Source organism: Gambusia affinis, linkage group LG08, assembly GCF_019740435.1.
Source record: "Gambusia affinis linkage group LG08, SWU_Gaff_1.0, whole genome shotgun sequence".
NCBI lineage: Eukaryota > Metazoa > Chordata > Actinopteri > Cyprinodontiformes > Poeciliidae > Gambusia > Gambusia affinis.
In genome coordinates, this window is record NC_057875.1 from 3,587,318 (window position 1) to 3,599,905 (window position 12,588).

At 36.0% G+C, this 12,588-nt stretch overlaps 1 protein-coding gene across 5 annotated transcripts in view; it reads right to left on the reverse strand.

Annotated features, from left to right (window-relative positions):
* Positions 1 to 12,588, reverse strand: part of zc3h18 (zinc finger CCCH-type containing 18) — a 41,867-nt gene that overhangs the window by 17,836 nt on the left and 11,443 nt on the right. For 4 of the 5 annotated variants that reach the window (XM_044125820.1, XM_044125821.1, XM_044125822.1 and 1 more), the window contains exons 7-10: positions 12,549 to 12,578; positions 11,000 to 11,114; positions 9,708 to 9,976; positions 1,202 to 1,384 (exon numbers count right to left, since the gene is read on the reverse strand). In XM_044125820.1, the coding sequence (XP_043981755.1) occupies positions 1,202 to 1,384; positions 9,708 to 9,976; positions 11,000 to 11,114; positions 12,549 to 12,578 (597 nt within the window). The remainder of the gene's footprint in view (positions 1 to 1,201; positions 1,385 to 9,707; positions 9,977 to 10,999; positions 11,115 to 12,548; positions 12,579 to 12,588) is intronic. The other variant, XM_044125824.1, reaches the window with a different exon arrangement.

The window sequence follows — 12,588 nt, forward strand, 5'->3', positions numbered from 1 at the left end:
AGCTTTAAATCAATAAACTGTTGCTATGCAACAAAAAACTAGAACTTTTCCACCACTTTAAAGATTTCCCGGGGAAAATTTAACAAATCTTAATTGCTGGGTGCTGAATGAATTTCTCCTAATCTGCTTCCTCGTTAGCTTTAAGCTACCACATAATTATATTTGAATGATGCAATGTACCGTTGGTGGGATTCACGCTCAGTGCACGGCTTTTATTGCTTTGCGGTCAACGGTCTTCAGGTTTTTTTGTTTTTCTTCCAAAGAACAAGAACAGAAGAACAGTAAATTTCAGTAAGCGGAAACCAGGAGCAGAAACATTGCTTTCATGTTTACTTTGTTGGAATATCATTTTCTCTACAGATGCAGCATGGACAGCATTCCTCTGGAGGAAAACGTGTTTCTGCAAGAATGCCACACAGCTCCTATTGTTTGAAAAAGGAAAACTTCCAATTTCAGTGACCTGAAAATGCAGCTTTCAAATTTAGCTGGGAAAAAAAATCCTTAGTTCTTCGGAAGCCATCTTGAGCAGGTAAATGTAAACAGTAAATCCTGTTCAGCAAGTACAACAGATCTAACTGACATAATCACAAGTACACAAAAGCATCAGAATTAAATGCTTGATGCCTTTTTATACTTGGGCTGTTAGGGAAACTGACAGGAACACATCTTCCTTTAACCTTGCACCAGGGCGCAGAGTGTGTACTTTGGAAAAAGGAGGGGAAAATTGGAAAGACTTCCGATGAAAACCGCAGCTTCAGACTGCAGCTACATATGGCTAATTATATGGTTGCAAATGTTTTAACTTGTCAAGCTGGAAAGTCGCATCATTTGTTAGCTTTCCAGATCTCTTTCTCACTGTACTGTTAAATGAATCAAACCTTTTGAGCAGCCTGTTCCCCTCCTCGCCTGTGGGGGCGCTGCATCAAGAACCACTGAAGGAAACATGAAAACCTCTAAAGAAGACACTGAGCACAACTTCCTTCTTCACAAAATTTAAATAAAAATGGAGTAGCATCAGATTTCAGCAGTTTTATGATTCGTCTTTTCTGATCATGAGTCATTTCTCCCGCTAGCGCCAAATAAACCAGCATGTTTGTTTTGGTTGTTTTTACCCAGAATGTCCTGCGCTGCAGTCCTCCTACAGTCTATTTAGATGTCACACATTTCTCGATGAACTAAATTCGACTAGATGAGTTCCTACCTGGATGAGTTGGACAAAGAGACAGAGGAGCCTGAGGGGCGATGGCGGCGGCGGCCTCGGGGCGGGGAACCCATGGCGGCCCGTCTCCTGGGAGATTTGGACCGTCGCCACGGGTCCTTCCACTCGTCTGGTCGCCTCATGAGGGGAAGCATCTCCTTCTTGGAGGGAGGCTCCATCAGCCTGCTGAGAAAAATGGATCATCTGTTGGTTTGTGCAGAAGAAGAGCCAGAAAGCTCCGTTATGTGAAAGAAACGTTGACCAACATATTTGACGTGCATCAATGATGTCACTCATCAAAATGGTTGTTTCTGGTTTTCTCAATTGTTGACTGTGTGCCGTCTTTCATGACTTTATGTTTTTGGCAGTTAATCTCAAAGTGTAATTTGAAAAATAATTTTTTTTCAGATCATTTTTTAAATCCTGAATGTCAAATAACCCACTTTCAACATTTTACTTTTGATTTATTCAAATTTTGAACAATGGTTTTTTCTGAATTGATCATAATATTCTGATATTTTGTGATATTGTTGGGAGGGATTATGTAATTTCTGCAACGGTTGGACAATTAATCAAATCAAAGATTAAATTTTTAGAAATCTGGATCCTTTTTCTCCAATGCATTCCTGAGGTTTCCATAGTTCAGAGTGATATCAGCCATCTTGTTTTACAACTTCTTTTATCTGGATTTTGAATTCAGGTCAACTCCACAACCAAATATAAAAGATGACGTTAGTATTTTTTTAAATTTAATTACAAGTATAAAGTTATAACACTATAATGAAGTCACAATATTAGGAGAATAAAGTAGTAATTTTATGAAAACTCCCACATGAGATATAAAACATTAGAAAGAGAAATATTTAGCATCTTGTGAAGTTCTACTTTGGTGTCAGTTTTACAGATAAAGTAATAATTCACCTTTTAATATACAAGCATCATAATTGTTAGCAGCAACTCCATGAAATGATCGCGCAAACCTCTGTATTTTGAAGCAAATCCTTCAAACTGAACTAAATAAGTCTATCCAAGTTTTTTTCCATTAAGAGTTTTTTGCTCATAATTTTAATAAATTTTTTTTAGTAGACCTGCATATTTTACATGACTGTATTCTCATAATTAAGCAAAATAATTGTAGCTTCGCCGTAATACTCTATCATACAACTTATAAAATGAATGATTTAAATAAAATTTTTCATTTTTAGGAAAGAAAAAGAAAACAGATTAAGATCAAAAATTGGATTTGGTATGAAAAAAATGAGAATTTATATTTGAGTCCGACCGCACAGCCCCCGTTTCTGCACAGATAAAAGCTTTATACATTCTAGATTAATAGCTGGCTTTAAAGAAAAGTTTTTAAAAATTAGTAGCTTGAGGATTTTATAAAGAAAAGAAATGCCCATTAAAAAAGCTGAAATTTGCTCCAAAAACATAAAAAGTAGGAGGTTTGCAGCCACACAGCAGTTTCCATCATTTCCAATTTTTCACCCTTAATGAAAGCAGAAACAAAAGTTTTTTTTGTTTCTGTTTAGTCATATCAAACAGCAGATCAACAACATTAGTTTAAACACTGATTTCAAAATAGGATTTCAGAGATTAAAGGATTTGTGTGAATAATAACACACAGGCTACAGTGAAACGATCTCTTGATGATTATCTATGCAGGCTCACCTAAACGACCCGATTTAGCAAAGTTGAGCCAGACGGGGAAAATCAGAGCCACTTGTTGTAAAAGGTCAGATGTGTCCAAATACTGAGGGAATTTTACACCCCATTGTTGCTTTTAATTAAATTCAAATATCAACAGAAAGAAAAAGTAAAACCTGCAGCTCATTTCTTTGCATATTTACAGGTTTCACAGAAACAATTTATGTATTCAAACTCAAAACGTTACTTTGTTTTTTTTTTAAATGATCACAGAGTGTCATAAATAAAAGGTGCTTCCTGCCAAAAGCATGAAGATTCTGAGCTGAAACGGCACAAAGGCCAACACACCTTTCTTTGTGTTTGCACATGCTCTGTGAGACGCAGCCGCTTTATTCCTGTTTCTTATTTTTTTCTTTACACACACCTCCAGGTTTGTTCTCCGCAAACTGATTCACACTCTTGGGTTACTCAAAGCAGAACATTTTGCAATAATGGAATAGCAATCGTGCCACAGAAAGTGAGCGGGCGGTTCAGTTTGTACTCAGATGATTTTGTTGAATCCTAGCAGATGCAGAAATGCTGAAACAGAGATTTAGATAAAGAATGAAGGCGAAAAACTATTATTTGTGCTAAAATATTACAGAGTCGTACAGAACTGGTAGGAAGAATTAAAGTCAGCTGGGAAATGATCAAGATCATAACTAGGATTAATTGGAATGTTTGTGCAATTAAATTGAAATTACTTTAGAAATTTTGGAAAATGCCTTGAGACAATGTTTGTTGTGAATCTGCGATTTGTAAATAGACTGAATAGAAAGACTATAAACCCCTTGCATGTTATTGTTTACGTCTGAAAACTTTGCGTGAGAACACAACGCTGAAGAAGACGATTAAAAAAAAATCACTACAATATTTCCAAAACAAAGAACAGAACATTCAGTCTGTTACAGTTTTATGATTTTAGGCTTGATGCTTATTTTGCAATTATTAAGTGATCGCTGTGGTGGATTAGCTTCCGCTGCTATTAGCTAAGCTAACATATATATATATTTTTTTGAGGTTTTATTGGCTCTAGTGGCCTTTATTTGATGTTAATTGACAGGAAAGTGGGTAATGAGAGAAGAGGGAAGACATGCAGCAAAGGTCACCAGGCTGGGAATCGAACCTGCGACGGCCGCGTCGAGGACCAAGGCCTACCTATCTGGGTTGTGCTTAACCCCTGCGCCACCACAGCACATCCATAAGCCAACATATTTGTGGTGGATGAGCCAATTTAAACACCTGCCTTCCTGATGACCCGTCTAAGTCGGTGTTTAGATTATCTTTATTTTTCATCTCAACCGAAACACAAAATTCCACAGCACATCTAAATGTTGCAGTTGTCAAAGTCAAGCTAGCATAACTGACCCACCTCCCTCTCCCTTGCTATTTGTTTTCTTAAAACTTTTTCCTGACTTTATTATCTACTTGTCCTAATATTCACAATTAGCAGCAAAGGACTGCAACCCTTTTCTTTCATAGATCATATTCACTATAAATATATATATATTTGGTCCATCTGATGATGTGATTTTTAAATATTAAATGATTGATAATTTCATCAGTTACTCAGCAGTTGAGTAGACATTTTACTCTTACTTGAAGTCTTGGGTCGATACTTTTTACTTTTACTTGAATAAAAATGTTGAAGTAGTGCTACTCTTACTTGAAGTCTTGGGTCGATACTTTTTACTTTTACTTGAATAAAAATGTTGAAGTAGTGCTACTCTTACTTGGGTACAGTTTCTGGATACTCTGCCCACCTCTGATTGCAACAGACCAACATTTGACTTGACGACTTTGGCCCACGTGACAAACAGTTTGGATGCCACCAATCTTGTCCCTCTGATAAACAACAGAGACAGGTGGAGCGGGGGTTGAACCAGCAACCCACCAGTTACGGGACAAAAAGGAAGCAGTGACCGGAATTTTCCTGCTTGCGCTATCGGCATTTAATTTTCCAAAAATAGCATCAAGAGCCAGGAGCTCTTCTCCTCGAGTGTCTAAAATAAATATTTGCAGGAGGAAATGAGCCGTAAATGAACCGAGGGGATATTCCTACCAAATGACACTGTCTGGTGCTAAAGAAGCTCAGAAAAGTTTCGTTTACATTATGATTGCTGAATGAATCAACTATGTAACCTGTACAATCAGAACACACCTGAAGTTACATCACCATAATGAGTAACTGGTCACTTTGCATGCAATCGTGTACATTCTTAGTCTGGAATGACTGAGTTCACAGGCGTGATGCAAGAGTAAACAAGTCGCCGTGCCACGGCTAAAAATAGAACCACAACACTGGAGATATTTTTAGATCCTTATGTATTCCCGTTTCCTTTTCAAGAAGGAATGAAGAAAGGAAGGAAGCAGGACTCATAAAACCACAAAGTGTAACGTCACTCAATGTTTGAAGACTTTATTAAAAGATCCTGACGGGGCGTGCTGTGGTGGTGTAGGGGATCGCGCAACCCACATTTGGAGGCCTTTAGTCCTCGACGCGGCTGTCGCAGGTTCGATTCCCGGACACGACTGACATTTGCCGCATGTCTTCCCCCCTCGCCTTCCCCCTTTCCTGTCAGCCTTCTGTCATATAAGGGACACTAGAGCCCACTAAAAAAACCCTTGGAGGGGAAAAAGAAGAACCTGACGGGACTCGTAGAAAAATGCATGAAAGAAAACGGGGTTATATTAGAGCTTAGTTTTATTTCCATTTGACTTTTTGACTGATTTGGTTAGTTTTCAGAGTATTTACTAGATTTTATTTATTAGTTATTAAATAGTTTTTGTTTAGTTTTTATTTGTGATCACTGCAAAAATACTAAATCTTACCAGTATTAAGTATTTTTGGTCCAGTTTCTAGTGTAAATATCTTAATCCACTTAAATTAGAACAAAACAAACTTTTAAGTAACTTTTCAACAAGATACATGAGGGTTAGGGTTAATATAATTCCTTAATATTGACGGCAAAGTTTTAGTTCTATTGATAAATTATCTCACTTATAAACAGGGAAAAATTTCTCATTCTAAGTGAAATAATGTATCAATAGAACTAGAACTTTTTCATCAATATTAAGGAATTATTGCCTTAAAACAAATGTTTTGCTGACAAGTTAAGTTAGTTTTATCTTATTTCAACTGTATGAAGATATCTGACCCAGAAACTAGATCAAGATTACTTTAAGATTCTGTCTTTTAAAACTTTGGTTGATTTTTAGGTGCAGAATTTAAAAAAGTGAAAGTATTGTATTTGTAATTATGCATGAAGATACAATTTTCCTAAATTGTATTTAGTTATTGTTGAACTGACTGGAGTTTTCTCCCAACTTGTGCTGCTGTCATTTTTCTGGACTTTCGTAATTTGCCGCCATCTGACATAAATTGTTTGTTTAAAAAAATCAATTTCAGTTTAAAAAGCCGATAAACGGATTCATAAACATGAAAACGAAAGACTATATCTGTAATTTCATTATGTTTTAGTTAGTTTTGTAAAAGTATGGTACAGTTGCAGGTAGTTAAATTTTTGCCCCATGAATTACCACTTTTATTCATCTCAGTTAAAAACATTTTCTCAACTTCAGTTTTTGTTACTTTGTTGGTTTTGGGTAACTATAATAACCTTGGAAACGAGAAGATGTCGCGTTTATTAGCTGAACTTTGCACAAGTATTGACCTGATCCAGACAGTACATGCAAATACATGGAAACAATCACTTTTTTTATTTTTTATGACTCTTAGAGAGTCTAAGAGAGTCTAAAGCCCCATGTCCGCTGCACAGCCAGACCCAGGCCGACCGGGGCCTGGCTGTGCAGCGGACATGCATTCAGTTATTGGTTTTCAACAATAACTGAATCTAATGGGGACTCCGACTTAGACTATCTGTCTTAGAGCGTCTCAGGTCTTCTGGCTCTGGTCTGCTCTGCATCCCCAGAACCAGGAGAAGCAGCATTCAGCATCTATGCACCACAAATCTGGAACAAACTTCCAGAAAATTGTAAAACAGCCGAAACACTGACTTCCTTTAAATCTCAACTAAAAACCCACCGGTTTAGAGTTGTATTTGAAACGTGATCAATTACAAATTTATTGACGGAATCTGACTTAATGTTCTGTTTTAATTGTTGATTCTATGCTGCATTGTATTTGACTTGATGTAAAGCTCTTTGAAATGCCTTGCTGCTGAAATGTGCTATACAAATAAAGTTTGATTGATTGATTAAGTCACATTTCTCTGTTTGCGACAATTGCAGCGATTTCACAACCGTCATCATCATTGTTTTTGGGCTTCTTTAGACTGACGGGAAACTTTGGAACGTTGCACAATATCAGTAACAGATCTACACATGCCACAACAATGAGACACTGTTTTGGCCCTTTAGTCTTTAATCCTTTGACTTTAAGTCAGAAGAGCAATACTATCGTCAGAAAAGTAAACAGTGGTTGAATGAGAGTCACTTTTCCTTGAAAAGCTTTTAACGGAACCCAAACAGCATATTAGCACAAACACGGTAGAGGCGGGTTGGTGATTGGGCGACATTTGGAGCAACCTGTCCGACTTTAGAAGAATTAAAATGTAATAAATGTAAGACTTTTTAACAACCTGTCGGTTGAAATTGTTAAATTAGACATTTTCAATGGGCCTCAATGTTTTTTCAAAGTAAATATTTGATATTTTAATGCAAGAAATTAAGTAGTCAGACTTGTTTTAATTATTTGATGTGTAATTCATGTTGGAGACAGATGGTCACATTTAATAAATTATTTGTGTTCATTTGAGGCCTGTTTATTAGGTTAAAAGTAAAAGTTTAAAAATAACTTTTGTATAAGTATTACATATAATTATTAAGCCCACATTTTGCATTAAATATGCTTTTCTTAATGGGTCTGATGTAATATTCCAATTTTAAGTGTCATGTTTTTATTCCTTGTAAAAAATAAAAAATAAATTCACCATAACCTGTAAAAATAATGGATTTATCTTTAAAAGCTATCTAGCCAAAACATTTGTGACAATAGATTTATCCAGGAATATTAGAATAGGAAAACAAAAATGCTAATAAAAAATACATGCTAAAATTAAAAGAAAAAAAAAATATATATAAACATCTTATTGAAAAAGGATCTCACATTTTTGCTGTGCATCGACTTTCAAAAATCCTTATGAGCTGCAAAATATTTACAGCTCTTAAATTAGAGTCAGGGCCGCACAAAATCATTCAGAGACCAATAAGTGGCCCATGTGCCACACTTTTGACACGCCTGCTCTAAACTATGGGTTACACCTCCTGTTATTTCATTCTCAGTTATTTCACACACTTGGGAGTAACGACTTGTTATTCATGCTGATTAAACATAAAAAAATGCTAACGTTGCTACAAAACAACAACCTGCGGTGAAACGTCAGTGATCTGCAGTGAAAATAAACAGCATAGGAAATTAATCATCGTCTATCATCATATCTAATCCACACATGAAAGAGTGAAGCTTCAATCATCCAGACAGACCTGGAGCAACTATCATCAATTTGATAACTGAACACATAACTGGAATAACATCATGTAGCGTTTCCCTCAGGGGCAGCTTTTCACTCAAACTGCACCAACATAAACATCAAGAATTAAAGCCTCACCGCTCGTTCAGATTCAACCCAAACCTCTAAAAACGTGACTATAGAATCTGAGTTATCGCAGCACTTTTAGAGGTCCGTTTTTACAGCGCGCAGTGAGACTGATGTGATCGCATAAGTGTTTGTGAGCAAAGAAAAAGGTGTGTTTACGTCTCACACACTGGTTGAATACACACTCTGGCACTTTCAAAATCGTAAAGTTTATGCTCACAGGTGGGTCTTTTGCATCTATCCTTGTAAATATTACATTGTCTTGGATAAATGAAAACACCAAGCTGCAAACATTACTCTACAAAACAGCAGGATTTATGAAAACACAAAAAAACTACCAGAAATACATGCAGTTAAGCATAAAAATATGCTAGCTCACGCATGCTTCTCTTAAAAGGATTCTTAAATACACATTTGTTCCTTATTTGTTCATTTTATCATATATTTATATATTTTAAAAATATTTATTATGTTTGAGTTGGAGAAACAAGAATTCCTATGCATCTGTGCAAATGGTGATGAATTTTATTCTATTGTCCATTTCTTTTAATATATCGTATTTTTAAATGTGGTACGCTTCACATAGCTAGTTTTAAGATTCACCGGCTGATTACGTAATTAGGATTTAACCAAAGTGCAAAAAAATTATATTAACTTTCATTGCATTTTTTTGTGTGTGGCTCTTTTTTTTTAAAGACTTTATAGTTTGTGTTTAAGATTTGCTAATAGTGTTGCCCAAAAACACAGAATTACCTTGTTACATTTTCAAGTTTCCTGTCACACGGCCAATATCTGGGGTAAGTAGAGGGGTAAAATACTGTGCATTCAGTATTAACTGGTTAGACAGGACAGTGACAATGCATTACCTCATGTGCTGTTGGTGAATTTAAGCGCTTTTTAATAAACCTCGCTTATTTATTTCTATCCATTATAATTGCGAATAAAATGTGATATCATTATTACTTAGCTGTAAAACTATGGAACTGAAAATCAGATTTAATCTGTGCCTCTCATTTTAGGAAACTAGCAAAACACCAAATTAAAGGAAGATGACTAAGATGAAATAAGGAAAAGTCACAAGGCAGAAATATTTTTATACTGATGTCGATGATTTAACAGCTGGTAATAATAAACCTGGCTGTGTAACAGATTGCTACATTTTTTGATTTTTTTATCTAATGTCATATGAAGGGAAAAGTCCTTACTTTGGCGGCGGGCCGAGTGGGGAGCGCGGCTTCAGTTTGTCCTCCTCTTTCTTCTCCCGGGCCTCGCGAGGAGGACGCATCCTCGGCTTCTCCTTCTCGTTGCGTTTCAACCGGTCTTTCTCCCACTCCTCTTTCCGTCGAATCCTCTCCTTCTCACGTTCCCGCTCTCTTTCCCTCTCCCGCTGCTGCCGCCGCTCCCTCTCGCGGTGATCTCTCTCCCGCTCCCGGTCTCGGTGGCGCTCCCGGAGGTCATGCTCACGGTCACGCTCCTGCAGAAATGGTGGTAACAGACAAATACATTCCAACTTGTGGTGACTCACATCATCGTGAGGAGTAATATTAGCATTCTGGAAAGATTAAGTTAGTGCTGGCTTTTTAATCTTAAGCTAAAAGGCTAATGTTGGCTCAAAGTCTACCATTATATTTACTTACACTAGTCAAATTCATCAATATGTTAGGTAACATTAACTTAATCTATTCAGTACTTTACCATTTGAGTGAAAATTAGCTAAAAAGCTAATATTAGCTTAAATGTTACCATTACTTTGGCTTACACAAGCATGATGGCTAAGATTAACTCAGTTAATTTAATGTTGTGTTTGTTTTTATGTTAGACAATACATTTTATTTGCTTACCAGTAAAATGTTTTATTTTAGCTTTTGAGCCAAAATTATCTGAAAAGCTAATTTTCGATTAAAAGCTATCATTATTAAGATGCTGTATACCAGCATGTTGAGTAATATTAACTTAATTCAGTAAGGTGACCTTAGTTTTTGAGTTAAAATTAATTAAAAGTTAATGTTAGCGTGAATGCTACCATTCTCACTCCTTGTCTTTTTTTGTTTTTAGCTGGATCAAGTCAGGATCCAGATATAACGCTCCTGATCTTTATTCCTTTAGCAGAGCAACTGTAAGAAGATGAAAACAAACATGAAGAAGAAGCAGGTGACTACATACTAAAACCACCCTGTGATGCCAGGTGATGACCTGTAAAAATACATTTTGTGGGCAACTAAATGCTCATCTGTGAATCAGGGCTTCAGCTGGAAGATTTGCATCCTGTTGAATAGGAAGAGGATCTAAACCCTGCCTGTAATGAAACCTGGAAGTGGTATCGGATAACAATGTGAGACTTCCTTGTACATTTGCTGCATTTTTCAACCAGGAATTCACTGACGTAATTAATAAACTGGACACACCTGTTTCGTCATTGACAGAATAAACAACCAACAGATACCAAGGCTGGATAAGCCTTGATTTATGCAGAGAAACGTAGAGTGGCGATACTCACTGCAAAGTGGTAAGGAAGAGGTGCTTCTGTGTACTGAACCCTGAAGTTTTCATACTGCCCCCCCCTCCATAAGGCCTCCATTTCGTAGTCGTAGTACGGGTCAACATATGGCTCACTGTGGACAGAAGCAATATTCAGAAACTGGATGATACTTTCAAAATGTCTCCATAAAAAATATATAATTCCTCCTTTAATATCTCAAATTATCATGAAAGAATTTCTACTAAGACAAACAAAATCAACAGAATTGTGATAAAAAGGTTTCTGTTGATTACAGTCAGTTTGGCTTCTGTAAAGGCAGCCATTTTGAAAGTTTGCTGCTCTGGAGAATGTAGTTATTGGCAAACACTGCAAAGATGCACAACAAATCTACAGCTGCAACCTTTTGCAATCAATTACCCAGACGATTAATTGAGTAATTGGATATGAAAAATTTGCTACGGATTCTACAGATTTTTAATTTTAAGGAGACAGGATTAGAAAAACTGTCTTCAGTCAGAGGCTTCATCAAATTCACTGTAATACAGACTGCTACAGGAGATATTTCCTGCCAACAGACATCACCATCTACAATAACTGTTTTAAAATTTGTTATTAATAGTTACAACATTAAATATTCCTATGGGATCAATAAAGTATATTTAAGCTTAAATAATTAATCAATTATTGAAATAATTGATTAATTTAGTAATAGATTAATCATTAACTGGAGTATACAGACTCTAAAAAAGGCTATTTTCTAAAAGAACACAGTCAGGGCAAGTGACATTTTTAGCTTAATCTGGTTCAAATTATGCAAAAATAAAATCAGGTGTTGACATTAAAAGCATTTTTAAGCTGTAGGTGCATCCTTTCCTACAAATGATCAAACAAACGCTAAAGAAATGCTGTGCTGTTGCACTTTTCTTATAAAAAAAAATGTAATCTCTGTTTTTATTGCATTTCTAATGTTGTACAAAATGAGTTTAAGTGTTAATATACTGATTTATATTAATATACAAATACATGAGATTTATTGGCATCACCGTTGGTGTCATCTGATGTTAGTAATTTTGTCACATATCAGCATCGGTCCAATAAGTAAATCTGAGTCAATATATATATATATACATATATAAAAAAAAAGTATTTCCATCTTGTTCCTCTTTGCTTTTCTGGGTGGAAAGAGGTAGAAGTTGGTCATGTTGCATGTTTACTAACTGAAGCAGTAAAACATGTGGTTGTAGAAATGTGGAAAAATGCATAAGATATTGGTAAATATCTGCTATTGCAAACCTGCAATATTAATATCGGATGTCGGTATTGGCCAAAATGTTCACTTCGGTGCATTCCCATCAGTAATGACCTTAGAGAAGCAAATGTCGCTGGGTTAAAACGTCATTTTCTAATATTATGTAGAGTAGATGTCATCCATCCTAAATATCCTAATCGTTGCTTATTGAGGACTTTTGGGTAAAAACTTTAAAAAATGTTTGCCTTTCTGAAGTTAATGAGGGTTTTGACGATGTAAAGTAACAGTTTAATATTTCGGAGGATGATTTAAACTTACCCGTATACCGGTTCTCTGAAGTCCATTTCCCTGAAAGAAG